Source organism: Acomys minous (assembly GCF_964271855.1).
Source record: "Acomys minous genome assembly, chromosome: 16".
Taxonomy (NCBI): domain Eukaryota; kingdom Metazoa; phylum Chordata; class Mammalia; order Rodentia; family Muridae; genus Acomys; species Acomys minous.
In genome coordinates, this window is record NC_140498.1 from 317,884 (window position 1) to 343,167 (window position 25,284).

The 25,284-nt window shown below is 51.0% G+C and overlaps 1 protein-coding gene across 3 annotated transcripts; it reads left to right on the plus strand.

The window, feature by feature from the left end:
- Positions 1-43: 43 nt before the first annotated feature.
- On the plus strand, positions 44-25,044 carry SLC13A5 (solute carrier family 13 member 5). Of its 3 annotated transcripts, none has more exons than XM_084764334.1 (13): positions 45-1,352; positions 1,727-1,847; positions 6,517-6,645; positions 6,920-7,056; positions 8,361-8,548; positions 9,527-9,695; positions 11,319-11,441; positions 14,526-14,744; positions 15,578-15,678; positions 16,819-16,937; positions 18,975-19,136; positions 21,727-21,864; positions 23,394-25,044. In XM_084764334.1, the coding sequence occupies exons 1-13, from the start codon at positions 1,258-1,260 to the stop codon at positions 23,523-23,525; spliced, it is 1,833 nt and encodes a 610-aa protein (XP_084620460.1). In that variant the 5' UTR covers positions 45-1,257; the 3' UTR covers positions 23,526-25,044. The 3 variants fall into 3 exon arrangements, with proteins under 3 accessions (XP_084620462.1, XP_084620460.1, XP_084620461.1); XM_084764335.1 differs by having other exon boundaries at positions 6,517-6,627; XM_084764336.1 differs by lacking the exon at positions 21,727-21,864 and having other exon boundaries at positions 44-1,352.
- The last annotated feature ends 240 nt before the right edge of the window (positions 25,045-25,284 follow it).

Here is a 25,284-nt window from a genome sequence, read left to right on the forward strand (position 1 = left end):
CTGGCATAGCCCTGGGGCTTTCTGACCAGCCAGCGAAAGCCTACTGGGGAAGTTCCAGGGGGCTCTGACACTCTCTTCTGACTCTGGGTCATCAGGCACGCTGATGGTGCACATACACACATGCAAACAAAATGCTCATACACATAAAATCTTGAAACATCAACACCAACACCAACACAAAAAGAGATATCTAATTTTACTTGCTTGGAGGGGAGGAGAGGGGTTCCAGGGCCAAATAGATGCAAATGGAGAGAGAGAGAAAAAAAGACAGTTGCAGACTTGAAAGGTGATAGGTCACAGGAACAAAGTCAAGATCTTGATACAAACGTGTGTTCCATCGGCTAAGAAAGGTGGAAAACACAATAGTTTTTTCCCCATGGCAGGCTGCCAGGCTGGGCATGGAGAAGTGGGAGGGAAGGCTGGTCTCGTGCAACCCGCAGTAATTGCGTATAACTTATTCTTTAATTCACCTTTAGATTGCTTGCAACACCTAACAAAATGTAAATGCCATCCTAATAGTTGGTCTCTGTGTAGTTCAGACTATATTGATGGTTTCAATGTTTGGAACAGAAGCAGCCGTCCTAGGCCTAAGCACACTAACGACATCAGCATCAGGGTAGCATCTCCGTCGGTGGTGAGAGCTGACTGTACAGGAATCTGGACTCTGCCATGTGTCATGTAATGTCTAAGAAGCAGTCTGTGGTGCATGGATAAGACTCCCCAAAGGAAACTGAGAATGAGAGGCCGGCAGAAGAGAAGAGAGAAAGAAGTCACCGAGGTGCTAATGTTTTTGCACCCAAAAAAGACAGCACAGCAGGTACTAAACATAGCTCTGTTGAGGGCAGAATGAATGAGCGAGTGAATGAATGAATGAATGAATGAATGACTCTTTCCGTTGGCGGGATTACGTGCTCTTTTCTCTGGAGCCCCACCTCCCTCCATAAATGGCACAAGTGAGGTGGTCCATACGTGGGCAGCAGCCGCAGCTGGTGCCTGGAGTGGAGACCTCCAGCTGCGCACGCGCGTTCGCTGGAGGGTGAAAATCGTTCGGACTGCGAGGACAGTGATCGCCTTCCTTAGCGGTCCTTGTAGAGCGCCCAGGGTGCGCTGGGTGAGAGAGGGCACGAGGAGGGAAATGGGTTCTATGTATAGAGAAGGGCTGACGCAAGGGGGAAGCCAGCGGATCCTGGGGTTGAGGGGACCGCGGTGGCACTGGGCTGGGCCATCGCTTCTAAGAGACACCCCTCCGGGATCGGGATGAGAAGGAGAGCGCTTTGGAGAGAGAAGCCTGAGAACCCTACGGGCTGGTGGAGCTTTTCATCTGGGACACCCCGGAGACCAAGAGAGAGCAGGTAGGAGTGAGTACAGGATGGGCCCTCTCACTCTTAAGCTGGCAGAACCACCTGCACACTCGCTTGGTGCTGGCGTCCAGAGCAGCTCCAAGGGGGGCTTGGCGAGCGCTGAGCTGCCAGGATTAAATGCCCGCCATAGAGGGCTGGTGCCAAGCATTGGAATATGCAGACACCTCCCTCTGCCGCAGGGTGGCAGAGTCCCGGGGGCAGACACGCTTCACAGACCCCAGGGGTGGCTCCTCCCCGGGACCGCAAGGAGGCCCCGCCATGGGGACGAGGCGGAGTTGTAGCCGCCCCCCAGTCCGGTGGGACCGCGCGGCCCCCTTTTAAGCTCGCGGAGCTTCTAGCTGCCTCACAATCTTCTCTTCCTCCAGTCTGTCTCCCTTCCACGCGATGGCTTCGGCGAAGACTTACGTGACCAAGTTCAAGTCCTTCGTGATTTTGTTCTTCTCCCCGATTTTGCTGCTTCCACTCATCATCCTGGTACCTGACAAGGTCAGTTGCGTGTCTGGGAAGTCCGGCGGAACCCGGGTGCCCAGTGCAATAACGGGCACGGAACTTGGGAATGCTGAGCTGGAACTCACGGATTCCCCCGCGGGGACAAGCTCCCCTGGGGCGCGTGCTCAGATGCTGCAGGCACCAGATGCCCTGTAAAGAATCCTAGGGACTCAGAAACCCTAAGGTGAACAGTCTTAGAGTGCACCGATTACAGGGCCCAAGAGCCCGTCCGGGCAAACACGGAGACCTGGACATTAGGACAGATCTGATTCACACAGACCCCGCTACAGGCTTAGCCTTGGACTCAGAACCTCCTCCCTGAGTACACAACCTGCGCCCTATCTCAGTCAAAGATGCTGCTTGGGCCAGTGGGGACGATCAGGGCTGGGCTTTCCTTGCGTACCTTTTCGCTAGGGAAAAGGCATTACCCAGCTCTAGATGCCTTCAGCCAGGGAACTACAGGAAGAGAGCGTCACCTGTGTGGATCCTGCCTTTGCCACATTCTGGCCCTGATTTTTGAGGCTGTTTTCCCATCCACGACCTATATTTCTTTCTAGCTCTAAAACCAAGGAAGCCACTCCGAGTCCAAGTCCTGCTGCAGCCTGAGAGGCAGGTTATACACTGCCTACTGCCTGCTGTGACTGTGGCAGAGGGTGGGACAGGTTCCCAGCACTCACGCCTTGGGTGGCATGGCACTGGGCTGCAGGGAAGCTGTGTCCCATGCCCTGGCCTCCTAGTGCCCCTCGGAGGAAGGGAGAGAATGAATGGCCTTGGCTGTAGGGCAGAGGAGGGCGGGAGCTCTGGCTGGACTCTGCTGGGTTGTGTGCAGCCAGTTTGGCGAGGCCAGAGCTCTTTGAAGCCTTTTGTGGCTGCTGGCTGCCCCTTCCTCCGTTCCCTCTTTCAGCCCTTTCACTCTCAGCCCAGACAGGAAACCTTGCTTGGATCCTGCTTCCCTTCCACAGGCAGGTCTGAGAAACAGAGGGACTCTTCAGGGAATGCTTTGAGAAGAGAGGGGTGCACTTCTACTCAGTTTACATTGTGCCGTTCCCCAAGACCCTATGCTCTCTAGGCCTGGGTGCTTTGGTGGGTACAACGGGGTGATTGGATTCTGGCACTTTAAAGCTTTGAGAGCAAAGGGGGATCATTCTGGCTCCTAGGATGGGGGCAGGGAATGTGCAGCGGCCCCCCCCCCCATACGGCCAAGTATAGCAGATCAATTGTGAGGGCTCTTTAGTTGCTGCACTGTTCGTGAGCATCCTGAGGTCTGGGACTGTCCCTGTCTGTGGGAGGCATCCAGGTTAGAAAGCTGTGATTTTAGCTCTGCTGGTGGGGAATGATGTTCCCTGGAATAATTATAGTTGCTTGGTTGACCTTTCTGGTAGAGGACAGTATAACCAGAACCCCTCTTTATCCCTGGCACATGCCTGCATACACACACACACACACACACACACACACACACACACACACACACACACACAGAGAGAGAGAGAGAGAGAGAGAGAGAGAGAGAGAGAGAGAGAGAGAGACAGACAGACAGACAGACAGACAGACAGACAGACAGACGAGAATATAAATATCAGTGATATCAGTGGGCTAGGTTCCCAACTGGGGTGCATGTGTATATGTCCTGGGAATGAAGATTGGGGGTCTGGAAGACCATAGCCAAAATTCTTCCAAAAACACTGTCTTCCTGTACTTTCTCTCCAACTGGATTGTGTTCTGGGAGCCTGGCTTCCTGGCTTCCTATTTTCTCCCTCTGTGCCTCTTTTTGCTCACAACCAAAGAGCTCCTTGCCCCCACTCACCATGCCACCACACTCACTGGGCAAGGAAACCCAGAGACACGTAACACTCAGAGGAAGAGAGCTGTTAGTGGGACCCCAGGGACAGCCTGCGCACCACTGTCCCAACCAGGTGATGGCTCCCAGGACACACTGCCCGCGGTGGCTCCTGGCCCTCCCCAGGCTTCTTCATTCTTTTCTTTCACCTTGCTTGCTGGGCTCTCCCCTGGTCCGTTATTTTTTTCTATCCTTTCTCTGATCCCTCCTCTGCTTCTAATAAACCTAGTGACAACTTTAATCACTTACTCTGTTAAACTTGTAAGAAATTCTTATTTTCACAAGTCTAAAGTGTCAAGTAAAATGAGGTCCTCTCCTTGCCTTATAACTAATGTTTTAGTGGACAGTTCTCCAGATACCTCAATTGATCTCTACACACACACACACACACACACACGCACACGCACACGCACACACACACACACACACACACACACACACACACACACGAAGGAGAAGGAAGTTCTGCTAACTTCACTTTAATTATGTGTAATGAGCCATATAATGGCATTTTATTCATATTTCCAATTGTGGATCAATCAGATCAGATTGCATCATATAATGATGTTATAGCCACATCGCTTTGCCTTAGTTGACAATAAAGATGTCACCTAAGGGCACATGGCTTAGAGCATGCCCTTGCTGACCAATGTGTGAGTGCCTTCCGACGAACACTCAGTCCTGGCTGATTACACTGTGCATGGGAGCCGCTGACCCCCTCTGTGTGCTAGCTCTGAGCTGAGTGCGGCTTTTAAACCTCAGTGCCTGCTCCCACCACTTCTGCTTCCAGCTGCTTTTCCAGACACCTTCTCAGAGGCAGGAAAGTGCAGCAAATTTACTAAGAATTCATCATCTTTTCCCAGGTTGCTACTACTTCCTCCCTAGACCTTAGTGGGGTTTGTTTTGGTGTGCATGTGCGTGTGTTGTGTGTTTGTGTATTTGGAGGTTAGAGGTCAACATCAAGTGTTGTTTCCTCAGCTGCCATCCATTGTGTTTCTTGAGACAGGGTCTGTCAGTGACCTGGATCTGGCCACACAGGCTGTCTCCACAAGTGTATGCCGCAGCACCTGGTGTTTTCATTTGTTCTAGGGATCAAGTTCAGGTCCCCACACTTTGCCGACTGAGCTCTCTCTCCACAGACTTTTCCAACATCCCTTTCTTACTCTGTGCTCTCCACTGACACCGGGAGGGTCTGTATTAGGGAGGGCCAAGTGTGCTGATTGATTACTCAGGGCTGAGATGGCTCCTGACTTCCTGCCAGTGGTTGGAAACGAGGAGGCAGTTAGCCTTGTGGTCCATCCTTTTTCAGGGGGTCATAGGACATCCACTGTCTTGGTTCAGAGAATAGAGGCTTTCAAGGAGTTTCTGGGTGTCACACATTCTGTAGGGACCCTCTGACATCAATTTACAGATAAGGATGGGAAAGGAGACCAAAGTGGTGCTGAGACTGGGAGCAGCAGAGGAGACTTGCGAATGGCAGTGTATAGAATTGCTCTAACATGATGGCAGACGCAGGCTGACTTTTAGCATTATTACTTAAACTTTCTCTACAGCATACCTTTCTTACCCGTGCCCAGAAGGGATCGCCACTACCACCCATCCCCAAGATCACCCAAGTGGCTTTCAACCAGTATCCATCCTATAGAAGAGAAAGGGAAGGCTCACCTTTGCTTTCTGACCGTAGACTGAAAAATGAGAGGAATAAAAAATCTAAAGATTCATTGTTCACAGGCATGAGTCCCTCCCCACAAAGTTCACACTCCTTTTCCCAAGGGGCAGAAAACCATGGGACTGTAGACATGTTTTAGGGGAACACTAACTGATCTTTAGGGTAAACCAGTGAGTTTAAGGAAATAAACAGTGGCTAGGGACAAAGTCCATTGGATCTCACAGATGAGACAATGAAATGGTGACTGAGGTAGAGGTGCAGGACAACTGGTTCTCAGGTATGCTGACAGACTTTGTAATTCTGTTTTTTTTTTTTTTTTTTGTGATTAGTAGCTTTGTGGTTATTGTTCAGATAGAGTCTTACTTTGTAGTCCAAGATGTCCTGCAGCTCACCATATAGGCCAAGCTGACGTCACCTTGCAAAGGGCCTCCTACCTTAGCCTCTAGATGCTAGAATCACAGGCAAGCACTACCATGCCCAGCTCAGACTTCAGTCTTCCTTATTGCCTGTGAGTTTAGTTAATGAGGACTCAGAGAAAGGACCAGGGACCGTTGTTTCTTATTGGTAGCACCTGACTTAAAGCAGACACACAGCCTCAGGATACAACCTCTTCCAGAACCTGTTGTCTTCCACCTTCCTTCAGATCAAAATAATATTTCAAGGTACTACCTTTTGGGGTGACAGTCCCTGAAGTCCTTCAATCTTCTCTCCTGCCCACAGCAGGAAATGTATAGATCATGGAGACAACTTTTTGTTGTGACAAATAGAGAGAGAGAATGCTACTGGTGCCTATTGTATGGAGGACAAGGATGATGCAAAACATCCCACTGTTTAGTCCCCACCACAAGGACCTGTCTCCACCCCAGATGTTAGTGCACGGGAATGGGAAACACCGCTTCAGTTAATAGGGAGGTGTCCTGGGTTGTTTTGGGGGATACAATCTTTCTTGGAAAGCATTTGTTTACTGTGGTGCTAGGACCACACAGCAGGAAGGGGGGAGGGACACGGGAAAGGTTGGCTCTTCCTGGCTATCCTAAACCTTGGAAGCACTACACGGCCCAGGAGCAGGGCATTCCCCCATCACACAGGCAGCTGACCTGCTGTGGAGCTGGGATGCAGAAGTGAAGCCTGCTGGGGCCTCAGAACTGTCTCTTCAGTTTGTCAGGTGTGCCTACGTTATAATCCTCATGGCCATCTACTGGTGCACAGATGTCATCCCGGTGGCTGTCACCTCCCTCCTGCCTGTCTTGCTTTTCCCACTTTTGAAGGTACTGGACTCCAAGCAGGTGAGTGAGCCAAGTAGTGACAGGTGACTTCCCGGTCCTCCCATGTATTCTTTTCCTTCCCTGAGCCCTTCTGAGCTCCCAAGGCGCATGGATAGCTACAGAATCTAGTAGTAGATCCCTCAGGGAAGGCATAGTGATAGATCATGGCAAGTTGGCTTTAAAATCAGTATCTGGCTTGCTTAGCTGTCTGTCTAGGGGACTTGGGTAGCAGCCTTGGGCCCAAGCCATATGTGATTGAAGACTTCCCCAATAGTGCATTTCTGCCACCCTCCAGGTATGTGTCCAATACATGAAGGACACCAACATGCTCTTCTTGGGCAGCCTCATTGTGGCTGTGGCTGTGGAGCGCTGGAAGCTTCACAGGAGGATTGCCTTGAGAATGCTGCTCTTTGTGGGGACCAAGCCCTCACGGTAAGTACACCTTCTTTCTCTGGCCACGTGGCTCTACTGGGGACCATGGGACCGTGGAATAAGGGAGTGGAGGGTGAAGGGGCAAGGCATCCAAGGGGAGGTGGAGGGTCGGCCTCTGGGTAGGACAGAATGAGTCTGCTTAGGTCTTTGGGATTTAGGGAAGGAGAGGCTCTATGCAGGACAGTGGTAATCTTTTAGATCTAAGTGGAAAGCAAAGCTCCCTACATGTGGGGCTGCTCTACCACACCCTGGGTCTTGTCAGGGCAAACTTCCCTGACAAATGGGAGTTTCTTAGAGCCACAGTTGAGTCTGAGGCCTCTTGCTGACCCAACAGACATCAGTATAGACATCAGCAATGTTTGTGAGAAGAGGGGGTCATAGGAAATGTACCCTCAAAGGGACAACTTAAAGAATGATTTGTTTCAGCTTATAGCTTTGGATGGTGGCCAGTCCGTGGTGCACTGGTCTTATCATGGTGGCACAAGTGTGTGATAGCAGAGATTCACCTACAGCAGACAGGGAGCAAGAGAGGGGGCCAAGGGCCAGAGGTCATGGCAAGATGTTCCACTAAGGACAAGCTCTGATGACATACTTCTTTTAACTAGGTCCCACCTCTTTTCTTGTTCAAGAACTTCACACATGCATATAATGTGTTTTTATCACATCCACCTCATCCCCCATGTCCAATTCCGCCATATGCCCTGTGGTGTAGTAGTGAAACAAATGATATGGGAGTCACTAAGCATGTCCAGATCTGACTTAAAGACTTCTCCAAAGGATGGAACTCATGCCTGGTACTGATAACTGGGCCCCAGTCTCATGGCTGGCTGGGTCACAGGCTCCACTTCTCTTGCTTTACCACCTCCCGATAACGCCATCATATTCTAAGTCCGTGGGAGGGGGTCAATCTATTCATTATTACAGAGCCCTCATGACCTCATGGTCTGTGCTTCACAGTCACACTCAGAGGTGTGCTTTTTGACTAGGAATTTCATAATCCAGTCACGTTGATAAGGGAGGAGAGGGAGAGAGAGAGAGGAGAGAGAGAGAGAGAGAGAGAGAGAGAGAGAGAGAGAGAGAGAGAGAAGAGAGAAGAGAGAAGAGAGAAGAGAGAGGAGAGAGAGAAAGAGAAGGGAAGGAACGAAGAAGGGAAAGAGAGAAAAGAGAGCTGATCAAACTGCAGCCCCATGTTGGAATACCTGGTCTTGAGTTGAAAGGAAGGGTGGCTCCAGCCCTTTGTCTGCCCTGGGATGTGGCCCATAGGGCATGAGGAACTGGCTTTCCTCTCTGCCCTTCCTCTGCAGGCTGATGCTGGGCTTTATGTTCGTCACGGCCTTCCTGTCCATGTGGATCAGCAATACTGCCACCACGGCCATGATGGTGCCCATTGTGGAGGCCATGCTGCAGCAAATGGTAGCTGCAAACGTAGCTGTGGACACCTGCAAGGGGACACTGGAGCTGTCGGACAAGGACAAGGCCAGAGAATTGCCAGGTACACCTTGGCTTAGATTTTTGCAGCCATGGCCCTCCCTACTGTTGCCAGATGCTATGGCTTCCTCCTCCTCCCCCAGTCTCCTTGGGCCATTCCTTAAACATGCATAGAAGGGAAAAAAATAGGGAAATAGTTTTGTGATGATTAGTGTTAGGGTTGTGGTCATTAGGTAAAAGAAAGATCCTTTAGTCAAGCTTAGAATGTTTGTTTAGCCAGAAATTATAGCTGGTCCTATGATAGAAAGCATTGAGTACTCATTTGAGAATTTGTTTAGGCATCTTTGAGCACCCGCTGGATGCTTCTCACCCATGCTACTCTTTATTTTCTTCAGGGTTGTCTCCGTGGCTCTCCTTGAGCAGGTCATCCCTGGCTCCACTCCCACAGGCCGTAGGGTTTGCTTCCTACTAGGCTCAGGATTCAGAAGATGCAGGATAGGGCCTACTTCACCCTCTGCCCATTCCATACCCTCCCTCAGGACTCTGCCTGGGAGGAACTCAGAACCTGTGCCTGGTTTCTAGGCCCTGGGTGAGGTCCTGGCAACATGGAGATGACCAGGCACAGTCTGACCACTGACTCTTGTGGACCTAAGTGGGTTCCCTCACCCAAATCACTCGCTTCAGGAGAAGCCCCTGGCAAGCCAGATAGCACAGCAGCTCAAAGAGGGAGGACATCACTAGGAGGAGAGGTATCTGAGGTAGACATCCTTAGATGCAGGGAGAGGCTTGAGAAACCAACAACAAAGAACCAGGAAATGGGGACATATACCTTAAGTTTCTGGGCTTGGCAAGTATATTGAGGATCCCTCAGGAAGCCATGGGAAGGGATTGTGGGAAGGCAGATGGGGGCTGATTGTGATTTGGGGCTGGAGCTGAGGAATATGTGTGTGTGCCTGGCAAGGTGTGCGCCTCACTTTAGAGCTTTGAATGGGCTGGGTGGCCCTCTCGACTGACAAGGCTAACAGCCCCGCATCCACCATAGGAAACCTGATGATATTTGAAGACCTCACGGTGCAGAAGCAGGAGGACCAGGACACAAAGAACATGTACAAGGCTATGAACCTGTGTGTGTGCTATGCAGCCAGCATTGGGGGTACAGCCACCTTGACCGGGACGGGACCCAACGTGGTGCTCCTGGGCCAGATGCAGGAGTGAGTCATGACTGTGCCTTCAGGAGACATCACCATGGGTTCCTGGGCCTGGGGTGCTTACTCAGATCTCTTCTCCTCCTGTCTTGGCGCTGGAGCTGTCAGTCGAGAAGGGTGGGAAGATGAGCCCCATAGAGTCTGTGTCCCAGCATCCCTGGACCCACTAACAACCCTCCCAGGTCCCAGGACCTGATGTCCTGGAGCTCACAGACAAGGCTGCTTTCTGCCATAGGGCAAGTCCAACTTCTATCAATGGCTCAGAGCTTCTAGCTCAGACAGGGAATGTGGACTGGACTCAGAGCTAACATCATAGCAAATGGCAGTGGGACGAATTTCACAGAAAACAGACATCTCTAAAAGAGCTCACTAACATTGGCTGACAATGGTCAGGGTCCTGTAATCTTCAGGGACTACAGACGGCACAGTGAATTGGGGTGGGGCCACTTATTGCCTTGCAGTCTCTGACACTATAGTCCCACTAATTGCATATTTCCCTGAAGCCTCAGGTGCACTACAAGGGTAGCCTAGAAGTGTCCAGGTTTGACTACAAAGGGCCATAGGCTGTGAGGATGCCACGCCTGAGCTCTGCCTTGTGGGCTTGCAAGGTCCTAGAGGAGAGAGAAGTCTAGGCCCCACCATAGGGTGTTCATGATCTGCTGAGGGTGCCAGATACAGGGAGCTTCAGGTAGCCTGGTAAATAAATGTGCTGATTAAAGTATGTAAACATTATAATGGCAAGGAACAAAAAGGAGATGGTGCTTCTTTTGTCTAGAGAGGAGATCTGTACAGGGATGAGGAGGGCAGCTGGCCCTGGAGACAGGAGGGCAGAGTAGCAGCCAGCCCATCAGCTCAGAACTTGAGATTCAGTAACTAGGGTCTTTTGATCCTGCAAGTGTTTTCTGTGATCACAGCCCTAGAGCTTTCCCTTAAATTCTACTGAAAGAAGAAGAAGGAGGAGGAGGAGGAGGAGGAGGAGGAGGAGGAGGAGGAAGAAGAAGAAGAAGAAGAAGAAGAAGAAGAAGAAGAAGAAGAAGAAGAAGAAGAAGAAGAAGAAGAAGCCTGGCAGGGTTGTGTGTGGGTAGTCCTGGGTGGACTTTGATGTCCGGAAGCTAAAGGGGCCTAGAAGAGGACTTAGGGAGGCAGAGCCTGGGTTGGGAGGAAGGCAGGGCTTGAAGAACACCTTCCAGTCCCACCCTGGGAAATATCCAAAGGGAAGATCCCCCTGACCCCCACCTCTCAGAAACGCAGAGCAGAGTGTGAGGCTTCAGAGACATTCGTGCACTCCCTGAAGCTGTCAGCCAGATTGTGCGCACTTGTGCTTGTGCCGAAAGGGTATCTTCTTAGAGGCCTGGGCCCTGCTTTCCTGAAACGTTCAGCACCGTCTGTGTTCACAGAAGGGTTCCTACTCACTCATTCTTCAGTCTTATCTCTTGCTTGAGACCATGCTCTGGGGTCCGTAACAATGGCGAAGCCTGGTGTCAAGACGCCAGGCTTATGTGGCCCTGAGGTCAGACCCATCTCCGTGTGGCCTGGGGGTGGGGGTGGGGGGGAGCTGTTCATCTGCCTGTCCTGCTCCCCACAGCTCGGCATGGCAATGGAGGTACAGACCGACCTTTCTCCTTTCAGATTGTTTCCTGACAGCAAAGATGTTGTGAACTTTGCCTCTTGGTTTGGATTTGCCTTCCCCAACATGCTCATCATGCTGCTGATGGCCTGGCTGTGGATCCAGTGTTTTTACATGAGATCCAAGTAAGTGTGGGCCGCTCTCAGGCTGGCGTCTGACGGCATCAGAACCCTGCCTGCACAGAGCCCTCAGGCCTGGGCCAGTCCACAGGGTTCTTCTGCAAGACTCTGTTTCTCCAGCCTGATGTGTGCTGCTTTGTCCTCCCATTCTTACCGTGCCTGGAGGCTTGCTGTATCTTTGCACGTACTGTTCCTTCAGCCCAGAGGGCAAATTCCTGCCTTCAACGTGCTCACCTCCCCAGCACTGCAGGCTACTCAGGGGCCACCCCTCTCTCCCAGCTTTCCCTCTCCTCTGTTCCACCTTAGAACGACCCACTCCTTGGAGCGTCCACTGGGTGTGTCGTATCCCTTTGAACCTTATCCTTGTCCTCCAGTGGCACCCCTTCCCCTTGGCTGTAAACCAGGCAGGCCCCTCTGGCTCCTACATGTCTCCTGCCACAGAGAAAAAGAGCATGTGTGCTGTCTATGTGGGTCAGGGCAATTGAAGAGAAGCCTGTCCCCAAATGCCAGGCCAACACGACTGGACACATTGACATCTGATCACATGGGTCTAGCAGGCCAGGTCACAGTGATCCTCTTGATGCAGTCTGTCTTAGGCTCACACCTTCCCTAGTGGCTGTGGTGTTCCCAGGAATGTGCCAAGCCTGGAAAGTTTACCTTCCTATTCCCAGCACACTGCTTGGTTCACCCAGAGTCACCTTTGACGTAGCCAGACTTTGGACAGAAACTATGACATGGGGCTGACAAATCCTTTTTTTTTTTTTAAAAAGACAGGGTTTCTCTGTGTAGCCCTGGCTGTCCTGGAACTCTCTCTGTAGACCATGCCAGGTTCCAGCTCAGAGATCCACCTGCCTCTGCCTCCCAAGTGCTGGGACTAAAGGCATGCCACCACCACCTGGCTAAGTTGTTGTTTTAAAAGACATAACTTTACCAGTGGCAGGAAGGTGACTAAGCAACACTGGGAGGGAAGGCAATTGTTGGAACCAACAGGGATCCTGAACACAGAAAAAGATGAGTATCTGTGACACAGGAAGAGACTTGGTAGAGAGGATAAAAGGCCTATGAACTTGTGATGCCATGGGGTGGGGAGGGGAAGATATTGTTTTTAAAAATCCATTTTCTTCTGACTGTGGAACTGTTTTTTTTGTTGTTGTTGTTTTGTTTTGTTTTTTACAAAATTACACTACAAAATTGCTACACCCATTCAAAGCAATTACAACAGCACTTACTGGCATCAGGCAGTGTTCCCCACCAGTCACCCACCCTCTCTGCATCCAGACACTCCCCCGCCCAACACTCCCACCTTCCTAACCTTCCAGCCCTCACCACCACCACCGCAGAGGAAAGCATTGGCAGCAAGGTTATTAGGGTACCACCAGTCTCCTAGCTAGCAGGTGACAGGGGCACAAAGGCCCTCAAAGGTTAGATGACAGGCCCAGATATGGTCCGCCCAGCTCTATACAGCTTCCACCACTCTCGTGGGCCATGGGAGTCTTGAACAGCATTTACCATGAATGAATCAGGACTTCTGGCTGCGGGCAGTGGGGGAGCACGGTGTTCATCTACCCCAGTCCTTCTTGACATGGCACTCCAACTCGGACACCATGTGCAGTATGGCTCACAGGTAGCCTAGTTTCCGTTCCAGATCCACAAGGTAGAGAACAGCGCAGCAGAAATAGGAGAGGTCCCCTGCCTTAGGCCATACCTCAGAACATACAGAGCCTGCTGATCTCCCCTTGCATCTGTGGCTCCCCAATTCAGCATGGATGCCTCAGCTGATTCAGCATACATAGGATTCTCACTGCTGCCTCCTTCCCTGATCCCGAAGTACTCCAGGAAGCCAAGTTCTGACGTCCCAGTGTCCTTGGGAGGCAGCCATGCCACTGGCGCTGACACTGCCATGCTGCCCCCAAAGGCGGTTCACATCCAGCATGGCTGTGGGATCCAAGCCCCTTCCATCAGCTCAGTCCTCCTGTGGCTTCTGTGTGAGGCCCTGAAAGAGCTCTGGAGGGGAAAGCTCTCCAGGGACAGTAGTTTGGCTCCACTGCTCTGAGGCCAACAGAAGGGACACCTGTGTGACATGTCTTCTGAGAAGAACTTGGGATCTGCATTTTATTCATTATCAGCCCCAGCTACTCACTTCATACACAGTTGCCTTTCTTTATAACCCCCCACCTCCTTCCTGCCGCTTGAAGCCAACACCACCCCAAGGGGGGCCATGTAAGTCACCCTGGCAGGCCCATCTTCCAATGGAACACCCTGAAGAGGCAAAGTAGAGTCTAGGCTGGCTAACTTCCTGTCCCAGCCATAGCTGCTGCCTACATGAGGTCTCTTGAGTCCTTAATCACACACCTCTAGGCCTTGGGAATTCAAGAACCCCAGCCCCTGTCTGACCAGTTCTCTCAGGGCCCTCTCCTTCCAAGTCCTTCTATCCTCCTGAAACATTAGTGATGAGAGCAGGATCCCAGCACTGTGAAAGGCAGCTCCAGGCTGTGGTGAGACAGCAGCTCCCCCAAGTGATTTCATCTGCCCTGCCATTCTCTCAGCCTTACTGGTCTAGTTTCAAAAAATCATGTGTGGATTGCGTGAGTCCAGATCTTGCAGGCTCTAGAACCTCCCGTGCCCTTCTCCCTGGGGACCACGGCGCACAAGCAGTCTTCCCGTCGCTGATGGCTACATCAGCTCTGTTGCTGGACATGACCACCACATCCTACCCTCCCACCCACCCACGCCGCTCTGCTCAGGCTTCTAACCGCTCCTTTGCTGTCCCTGGAACTCAGCGTAGATGGTGGCACACCCCCTTTGTACCACCGCATCCCTAGCTCTGGAAGTGTTCCTGAGCTTGTGCTCTGGGCCCCCAGCCTCTACCCTCAGCTCTCAGCAGTCTCCCCCTAAGATGACCAGGGTAGCAGTGGGGGAGGGAGCGAAGCAGATCGAAGTCAGAGGAGAGGGAGGGCAGGAGCACGTCCAGAGAAGTCAGGACCTGATGTATCTGGGCATGGCATCCTGCTGTGAATCCAGCAGCCTGTATCCCAGCAGCTCCCGGGTCATTTCATCCGCTCTGCCGTTCTCTCATTCTTACTGGTCCAGCTTCAAAAAATCTTGCATCTGCTGCGGGCTGAAGAGGAGGAACAACGAGGCGGTTGCCTACAAGGTTCTGCAGGAGGAGTACAGGAAGCTGGGGCCCCTGACCTACGCCGAATGCAACGTGCTTTTCTGCTTCGTCCTGCTTATCACCCTGTGGTTCACCCGAGACCCCGGCTTCATGCCTGGCTGGCTGTCCATCGCCTGGTCCGATGGACATACCAAGTAAGTTGATGTGGATAGCACCATCTAAATGTGACTGTCCTCAGCCACAGGCGGCAAGAGGTGGGTACAACCTGGGCCCTGTGTTCTGGAGAGTGTCCTTTAGAGGGACCTCCTGTGGGCTTTCAGATGCATTCGGTTTTTTAAATCAGTCTTCATGATGAAACTTCAGGTGCATTTGTTCCTGTGGCTCCCTCATGTCCCGCAGAGGGCTGAACCAAAGATGCTTGGTGAGCAGGGTGGCCATAGCCCTGCTACAGTTTTATAAGGCTGAGGGTATGTCCCTGAGAGCCCTGGTTGGTGCCCTCTTCCTTTCTTATCTTTCCTTAGAATGTATCCAAGACTCAGCAGTTACTTAGAAACCTAGTGGGAGAGGGTACGTGTAGATTCTCTCCCAGCTCTGATGGAAAAGCATACAAGAAAGGTTGAGGAATGACCATCCTAGTGAAGGCAGAAGACGTGGGTGAGGAGGTGGCTGCATACAACAACAGTCTACTCCATCCTGGGTACTTAGCACCAGACTCCTTGGGGCCAGTGAGTCCAGAAGTCTAAAACTCCATATTGGGAAATCATGAAGTTCACCCATGGATCAGTACAGGCCGATGGAGGAATGGGATTCTGGGGTGGGGGCTCACCCAAAGTTGGAGGGCAAGAATTTTGGGGGTACTTATTACAGCCAAGACTCAGCCTCCCACCCACTCCTAACCTTGATGTTGAGGCCTCTGGTTTTTGTACCTAATGGAGCCCATTTCTTCTTGAAGAAGTTTGGGCCAGACCTGTGGATCGGGGCAAATTGCTGTACGAGCCACTGAGTCCCCGTGCGCTTCCCTCTGTAGGTATGCCAGCGATGCCACGGTGGCCATCTTTGTGGCCATCTTGCTTTTCATCGTGCCCTCACAAAAGCCCAAGTTCAACTTCAGCAGCCAGACTGAGGAAGGTAAGGCTTCTCTCACGGCTTTGCAGCCATCGTGACTGGAACCCTGAGAGCAAAGGATCCCCCATGGGATGGTTCCCCGGGTCTAGAGGGCAGGGAATTCTGTCCCACTGAACAGGACTGACTGGCTATATTACGAAGCCTAGGGAAATGGAGTTTCGTGGGGTTTTGTTTGTTTGTTTGTTTTTGTTTTTAAAGATACTTTGTTATTGTCTAGATGGTGTAGATTCTTTTTTTTGATTTAAGAATTTGAAATCTTATTTATACATCATAACAGGTACAAAAGGTGTTTCAAATTCTCCATGATGGTGTCACTGTTTTCTCTCCCTCCTGTTTTTGTAATATGCGTGTACACCATGAAGCTGTCATCCAAGCACACCCAGCCTGAGCTCACTTCATGTTGTTTAGCTTTTTATTCTGGCTCTGGGCTTCTCTATAAACATTCCCACTATACTACAGCCGCCAAATCGACCTTTTCTAATACTTTACCACATAGAGGGGTCCTGTAACCCTGCTGCGGAGTATTTGGGCATTTTGAATTTTTCTTTAAAATGTTTTTTAAAATCACACCCTTACCCACCCTGTGGTGTGAGTGTGTGTGTGTGTGTGTGTGTGTGTGTGTGTGTGTGTGTGTGTGTGTGAACTATAGTGCACGTGTGGAGGTCAGAGGACAACTCCTGGCAGTTGGTTCTCTTCTTCTACCTTATGGGAGCTGGGGATCAAGCTCAGGTTGGCAGGCTTGCTGAGAAGTATCTCTTCTCCCTAATCCATCTCACCAGCCCTGAATTTTTCATGTTTATAAGTTAAATATCCGGATACAGCTTTTTCTTCTAAAGCGTTTCTTTAAGCTAAATTCCTAGCAGTGTCATTACCGTGGTAAAAGAATACAGATGCCCTAAAATGTCTTCATAGTTTTTAAAATATATATATAACCAAATGGCTTTTGAAAAGGTAGTTCTGACTTACTATGCCCTCAGCCAAGCATATTACCAAATCCTCGCCCTGCCTCTAGCAAAGTGTACAGTGAGCATTGCAAACTTTAGCTAATATGCATGTATGCACTGGCATATTGCTCCTAATTATGTCTCTTGCTTTCTGATGTGTGCGCACACACATGTACATGTATGTGCTTTTTCTTCACAGAAAGGAAAATTCCGTTCTACCCTCCAGCACTGCTGGATTGGAAGGTCACCCAAGAGAAAGTGCCCTGGAGCATCGTGCTGCTCCTGGGAGGAGGATTTGCTATGGCAAAAGGATGTGAGGTACTTAGGTGGCCTAAGAGGTGGCAAATGTCACCATCCACCTCAGTTTCCATCCCTGGGCCGTCTGTCTCCCTCACAGAACTGCAGGGGACTCCTTGCTGTCATCACGAACAGCATCCTGTAGTGGGAGGCAGGGAAGTGTAGGAGGCTGAGGACGCTGTAGCCTTGGTGAATCCTAGGGAGGTCTCTTTTGAGTCCTCCGCAGGGTTCTCACCGTGTCCGCTGGGCCCTCTACTTGCTGAGCTCCTTGTTGGCATGGTTTCAGAATTTCAAAACTTGTCCCTAGCTAAGGACTTAGCAGCAGAGGAGGAGATCAGTCTTTAAGGGAAAATGCAGTTTTATCTCCTGAGCCAAAGAGGCCAAGCTAGCTTGGGGCTGGTCTCACCATCCGTCTACCCCAACCCTTCTCTCTGGCTCCCTCTTGGCTCCTTCTAACTCTCTTTCTCACTTTCTTCCTCCCTCCTTTTCTTCCCCTCCATCCATCCATCCCATCCCACTCACTCACTATTCCTTCCTTCCTTCCTTCCTTCTTCCTTCCCATTTCCTTCTTAACTTCCTTCCTAACCATCAATTCTATACATGTCTGCATCCACCCAACACATCCAGCCATCTTTCCACCCATCCAGGAATGTGATGTATCAGGTAGACTTGGTCAATCTTGTATTTATAGTTTCCTCAGCATCTAGGACAAAGTCTGGTGCACCAGGAATGCATGCATGCTATTTCTTTAGTGCTGGGGATCAAGCCAACACAAAACACTATACCACTGAACATATCCCCAACCTAATATATAGGTCATATATTTATATAGTTTAATACATCAGATGAACAAATCCACCAGTCTAGTTACCTCTCTCTCTCTCTCCACCATCCCACCACCACCACCACCACCACCACCAATTCTTTTCCCCATCTGGCATTTTCTTTTATTCATCAAACATTCCCAGCACGCTCCTAATGATGGCCAGGCACAGAAGTTATGGAAGAGATCAAGACATGGCATCTGGTTTTAAAGACTTCACAGTCTAGAGGCCGGGTTTGCCTATAAGAACCTTTTGGGAAGAAGTGACATAAGATCAAAGACATACCTGGTAGAGGCAATGAGGTTGGAGAAGCCAGTGGAAGCCAGCATTCTAAGGGTCTAGTTTCAGGATAGCACACATGGGCTTGATTCTGAAGGCGGACAGAAGCAGCCAGGAGTGCCCTGGTCAGATGTACACTTGAATGCAGCCATCGTGATGTCTGGAGTGTCCATCTGACTGGGAGGACTAGAGAAGAAACAATGGGGTCATTTCAGTCTTCATCTAACCCTCCTCAGAATGTGGCCATTCTCTCCTGCACATGCGCCGCCATCATTTTGACCCTCAGGATAGCTCCTTCTCCTGTCTTCCTTCTTTCATTGTTCCTGCTCAACTGCCTCCTCTGCCTCTTCTCCTCTTCTCCCATAACTATGATCATTTCCCCAGGCTCTGCCCTTGGCCTCCTGTCTATCTAATTTTTGCTCTTGTCATCGTATCCCAGAGCTCCAAGGCTAAGTCCTCAATTTCCAGCCCGGATCATTCTTCCAAGCCTCAGGAGTGTGGAAGGCTAAAGGGAGAAGGTGTAAGAGCCATGTAGGGTGACTGAGTGGGAACCAGGAATTAGCAGGACAAAACCCCTCCAGTATGAGTTCCATTCACCAGCTAGGGATCCCAGAGGAAGAGACAGAGCCTGGACCGAAGGAGAGCAACTTAGATTGAGGCACGTTGCTCCTGATTCCACAGGACATTTGGACAGAAACTTCCAGATGACTTCTGATGGCTGAACCTAGTTAATAGATCAGCTGAGCCACAAGCGAAGCTGTAGGAGGTGAAAGGTTGAGAAGGAGGAGGAGGAGGAGGAGGAGGAGGAGGAGGAGGAGGAGGAGGAGGAGGCTCTAGGGATAGATGAGATTACCTACGTGCAGGAAAGAACTGGAAATGAGATGGAGAGAGCTCCCTGGAACCTGGAGGGATGGTAAGCCAGGAGCCTGAAATGATGACCTCCCACGCTTCCCAGGCTTCAGGGCTCTCTGAGTGGATGGCGAGCCAGATGGAACCCCTGAGCTCGGTGAGACCTGCGTACATTACCTTGATCTTGTCCTGCCTTGTTGCAATGACCACGGAGTGCACAAGTAATGTGGCCACCACCACCCTGTTCCTGCCCATCTTTGCCTCCATGGTAAGATGACCTTCTGGGGGGGGGGAAGGGGTGTTTTATGGGAAGTTGTGGACCCATGACCATTTCCCGAATCTCCAGAGAGGCAGTAAAATTAGTATCTGGAGCCTCGCCAGGCTTGAAGACCCAGATAGCAGGGCCCTGGCTCTGATGTGGATTTGTGGACGCCTGATGGCCCTGGTCTTGGAGCCGTCCCTCAGTGCTCGGTCCACTCGTCTTTGTTCTTCCCCATCACTGCCCAGAGCATCAAACGTGGACCAGGTGCTCAAACTTTATTGCATCAATGGGCCACATGGTCTGGGAGATGGAGGCAGGGTGGTTACAAGCTCAAAGTCTGTCTGATCCACATGGTGAGTTCAAGGTGACTTCATAAGAACCCGTCTCAAAAAAGAAAAAAAAAGGATTGGGGTTATAGTTCCGTGGTCAAAAGCACTTGTCTTGTGTGCCCAAGGCCCTGGGCTCAATTCCCAGTACCACACATACAACCACCACCACCGCCACCACCACCACCACCATGACCACCACCACATGCTCACATAAAACACAAACAGCACAGCTATTATATTAACTACCTGGGTTGTTTTTCCAGATGGTAGGAGGAGGACAAATATTACTGACTGAGACTATAGAAAGAATCCCAGGGGAGTGGGACTTGAGAATAGGAGTCTTGGGCAGGTCTTTGTGGCAGGATGGGGAGAGGGCACACCTGAAGACTTCCCAGGGAAAAGAGGGGCCACTGGGATCTGAGATAGAGAACAGAGGTGGGAGAGGAAGGACTGCTGAATGCTGTCCAGTGTTCTAAGGGCGAGCTCAGTTGTGAGCTGGGAATTGAGGAGGAAACAAAGCCTATGGGGAAATCATCTGTCGTCGTCCTTATATTCCCCCTTGTCATTCATCAAAAGTGGTGCTGACCTCACGGGGTTCAGGAAGAGCCAAAAGACCTGAGCCCCCCTCTTAGAGATGTGCTGAGAGTCCCTAAAACATACATGATCCATAGAGAACCTGAGAGAGGGAGCCAGCCAAGCCTGCCCTGGAGAGGAGCAGGGAAAGGCTACGGTTAGACTAAGCTCAGATGCAGACTCACAAAAGATCTGAGGCCAGGGCCAAAGTTGAAGTTGGTACATTTCTATCTAAGCAGCCTGGGCATCCAGCTCACAGAAGCAAACTGGAGTGTGTTGTTTGTTTGTTTGTTTCTTTCTTTCTTTCTTTTTATTCCCAAAGAAGTCAGAAGTGTTTAAAATATCAAGGAAGCTGTCACTTTTCCTCAGCGGGCTGTACAGGCAAGGGTTAAGGAAGTGGAGAAGGAAGAGGCAGAGGAGGAGGAAGAAGAGGACAGGAGGTGGGGGGGGGAGACTGGAGAGGAGAAGGGGAGGTGGAAGAAGACAGGTGGAGGAGGAGAGGGAGGAAGGGTGGGGGAGGAGGATCTTTTGGTGCCAGGGACACAGTGACGTTCCTCTCCTCAGCGAAGTCCTGGCTTTGTCATGGCCTGTGGAGTCTGTGAGCACAAACTTTCCCGGCTAGGCCAATATAAGCTCTAACCTAAGGAGGTAGCTGGCTCCTTTGAAAATAAGCTGTGCTATGGGGCTTGTGAGGTGTATCAGTGATTAATAACACTGGCTGCTCTTCCAGAGGACCCAAGCTCAATGCCCAGTACCCACGTGAAGGCTCACGACTCCCTGTAACTCCAGTCCCAGGCGATCCAACACTGTCTTCTGGCATCCTTGGGAACTGAACACACATGATGCACAGTCAACATTCAGGCAAACGCTCATGCACGTGAAGGAAAAAGAAATCTCCTCCCAAAAAAGACAGAGATGCTCTTTTAGACCTAAAATCTCTGGGTAAAATTGCCCAGAACTACTTTGAAGGCCCTCCATGTGCCTGCCTGGACACACACACACACACACACACACACACACACACACACACACACACACACACACACACGAGGAAAGTGAAACGCGGTGAGCATCCGCCTGAGTGGCTCTGTATGCATACACCGTCCTTCTGTTGCCCGCCATTGAGTCAGTTCCCTATACTTTGATGTCAAATTGTTCCAGTGATATCTCTGCAGACCTGTTTACACACAGAAATAAGCACAATAAAGAGCGTCTTCGGCAGCTGTTCACATTATGCTACTTATTCACTAAATACATGACAAATGCCAACCCTGTACTGGTAGATGTAGCAGAATTTTAAAATGTAGAATGAAAAAGGCGGACACCAGATTCCCAATACAAAGTGATCCCATAGGTGCATTTGTAGGCAAGAAGGAATGACTCCTGTTCTGCAGGCAGGTGGCTCATGGGACATCTTAAGAGTTGGTGCAAGAGGTGCAGTACGGCTTCTGGCTCACAGTAAGTGGTCCCCTGCCATCAGAAAACATACAGACTTAGTTGAGGGGCTCCAAAAGGCCTTTAAGGGAGATGGCCTCTGAGCTCAGCCCTCAGTGGTCATTAGTTATCACGCAGGGACTAGCCAGACACAGATGTGAAGATTAGAATGTGACTCAGGCCTCAGGGAATGTTCCTCTACGGCCTGGGGACTTCTGTGTGTTCTGTGTTTTGAGTTGCAGCACTGTGTGTCTCTACAGTCTCGTTCCATCGGCATCCACCCACTGTACGTCATGATCCCCTGCACCATGAGTGCATCACTTGCCTTCATGTTGCCTGTAGCCACTCCGCCTAATGCCATCGTGTTTGCCTATGGACACCTCAAAGTCGTTGACATGGTAACAGCCCCTTTTATTTGCTCCTAATAGATGGTGATGCTTCTTGGTATAAGGGATGCCCCCCTTTAATGAAGAATGTGTGAGTTTCAAAGGGATGGTGTCATATGGGGCTGGGGGAGATGGCCCAGTTGGTAAAGTGCTTGCTCTGCAAAGCATAAGGACCTAAGTCTGTAGTCTCAACACTCACACCAAAAGCTAGGTGTGGGGGGTGTGTGCCTGTGACCCCAGCATTGGGGTGGTGAGAACAGAAGGATCTTAGGCTCCTTGACCAGCTAGGACAGCTGAATCAGCGAGCTTCAGGAGGCTCTAGAGGAGACTCTGTCTTAAAAAAAAAAAGTGGGTGGGGGGAGGCAGAGGCTTGAGGGACGATGGCTCCGGGCTCCGTTCCCAACACCCACGCTGTGGCTCACAGCCATCCATAACTCTCCAGGCACCAGGCACACACACATTGTACCTGTACATACAAGCAGGCGAAACACTCATACACGTAAAATAAGTCTAAAAGAAATTTAGAGGCATAGAATGATAGAGGAAGATACTCGACACCAGCTCCTGGCCCCCAGACATGTGAACATGAGTGAGCATACCTGCGCACACACAAGGAGAGAATGACAGAAGGATGCCATGTGATCTGAGAGCACCACCGAACGCCTAGACCTACAGCTCTCATCTTCATTTATGTTGCAGCTTTTCTTGTTTATTGAAACGATCTCGTATTTCAAATGAGTTCAGTTCCCATGGAAGATGCTAGAAAAACCCTATGTGGAGAAACCTTTGGGGGTCCCAGGGAAGTCTTGGCTGAGCACTTGGGTGGGGCCCTCACACGGCAGCAGAATTCACAACCAGTAAGAACCGTGAGGACATCCAGGATGGGGATGGTAGTCAAAGAGGCATGCGGTGTATCTGAAGCAAGGACGCATACTGGGGAGGGGAGCCCATTTGCTTGGGAGTCAATGATGCCTTGGAAGCAAACACACTCGCAGACAGAGCAGCAGGCTTGGCTTTCTCACCTCTGGTGTGGAAAGGACAGCTCTGTGGCTCTGGGCTGGAGGTGAGCTGACTAGGTGGAAGGGGGAAGCCAGACTGGTTCTCACCTTAACTAGTCAGCTGTTCATGATCTCAGAGCCTCTGCCTGGGCACTCTGGGGCTCTTCCTGAATTAAGCACACGGATCCCAGAAACCATAGTTGGCTGCATAGTTGATTCTTAGTCCCAGCAGGAAGTCTATGCTTGGGCATTGGAGTAATGGCTCATGAGCGTTAGGAAAGCACACCAACGGGGGCGGGGGGCAGAAGGAGCTGTGGGGGAGTCGCAAGGAGTGGCTGTTGTCTTACTTCACCTCTCTGAAGTCACTTTCCAACACCATCAAGGGGTGGAGAGAACCCACCTGCGCAGGCTCCTTCCCGGGAATTCCTTCAGCAACAATGGCACTCGAATTGCTCTGTCTGGGCATGAGAGGACCCTAGGGTACAGGAACACAAGGCCCAACTAAGATCTGAGTTGCTGACTTACCGTGTTTTTATTCTCCAGGTGAAGACAGGATTCGTAATGAACTTTATTGGGATCGCAAGTGTGTTTTTATCAGTCAACACCTGGGGAAGGTTCATGTTTAACTTGGATGATTTCCCTGACTGGGCTAACTCAACAAACATTAACACTTAGGAAGAGCGACGGAGCACAAACATGACCCCCTACCCTTTTGAGAACGATGAACCTTCTGGCACAGCTTGCACAGAGCACTGGTGCTCATACCCCAGTGTGATCCAATGATGCCAACACCCTAAGAAGATCTAGCCAACTAGCCACCTCTTCCTCCAGGCTCAGACACAGAGATGGTAATGGGTGATGGGGAGAGGGGCTCAGAAAGGGAGGGAACCCCTTTGAGAGGTCATGAGGCCCAGCGTGCCCGGGGCCCTGCCATCTCCTCTGGGACAGGCAGGAAGCAGAGGGACCAGGACTCAAGACCCTGTACCATGTGGCTTTGAAAGACTGCTGGCCCCATGCTGGGCTCCGGCACTCACATGCTTGTTCCCACGGTGCCCACATGGGGATCAGCTCACCAGGCTGAGAGGCCAGCCCCTGGACCTCTTCTGGATGCCCTCTGGATCATCTCTGGCACTCTGAAGGGACTTCCCATCCAGGACAGAACTCTGATCTTGCACAGCTTCCCACTGCCAGAGTGACCTCCTGAAGCCTTAGATCCTACGAGGTGCCGTCAGCAAAGGCTGGGTAACCTGAGGTGCTAACATCACGACGACATTCCTGATCACCATCGGCTGACCTGTCCCCTCCTTTCCTCGTTTCATATTAATTAACCATTCGGACCCCTTTCCCTGACGCCCCCATGAGCCTCCTTCAGCTCCTAGATCCCTTTATTGTCTTAGCCAGCAGCAGCTGCTTAGCCCCCCTGGATCGGAGGCTCCTGAGAAAACCCCTGTTTTTCCAGGGGGGCACTTAGTTTGATTTTCTGGGGATGCTCTTCCTGCCATCCCAGTATGGCTGGGATCACTCTCCAAGGATGGACAACAGTGTCTCTCTGGAAGATGGTGTCAAAGCTGGCTGCCTAAGTCTCCCTTTGGTTAGACCCAGAGCGGATCCCGCAGCTCATTTCCAAGGGCTGGGCCACTGCACTTTGTCTGTCCTGCTGGACTCCAAGCTCCTCTGGGAAAGCCTTTCCCCTGCTGGCCATGCATTGTGGCCAGGCCTGGTGGCAACAGAGCATGGCTGAGAATGAGTGGCGCTTGTCGGTCCCACGCAGACAGATTCTGCTAGGGTAAATTGATCGTATGGGGAGTTCAAAGTGGCCATGGGAACCCATAGGGCCCCTCGCATGAAAGGGAGGCAAGAGTGGATGCTCTCCTTTGCCCCTCAGTGACACTCTCTTCCCTGCTTGTATTGTTCTGAAAAGATTCATTGGTGGGTAGATAAGGTCCAGGGATGTCATTTTTTTTTCTGGGCAGAAGACAGTATGGGGTCCAAGGAGTCCCCATCAAAGACCAAGTATCTGGCTGGTTCCTTTGGGGGGGGGTGGCATGACTCCTGACCACACTGTTGAAGGCTTGCCTTTGTCAAATACTCAGACTGCTATGGAAAGTTCCAGTGTGCTGACTGGCCTGTGATTTCGTGCCTTGTGGAGGAGACAGAGGGAGGCAGATGAATAAACAGTTGCTCTCTGTCTGCCTCCTGGGTGTCTGTCCTTCCCGGACCCAGTGAAGTTACCAGTTATCATATTCCATGTTTGCGGCTACCCTGTGAGACAGCCAGCGTCAGGATCATCACTTGTCCTTGAAGAAAAACAAGGCTCGGGATACCCAGGGGATGAGTTCTAACTCCAGCTTGTGGCAGTTCTGGATCCCATAAAGACAAGCCTCTCACTCTAAACCCTTTTCTCCTTCCTCTAGCCACAAGGGGCCTTGGCCTT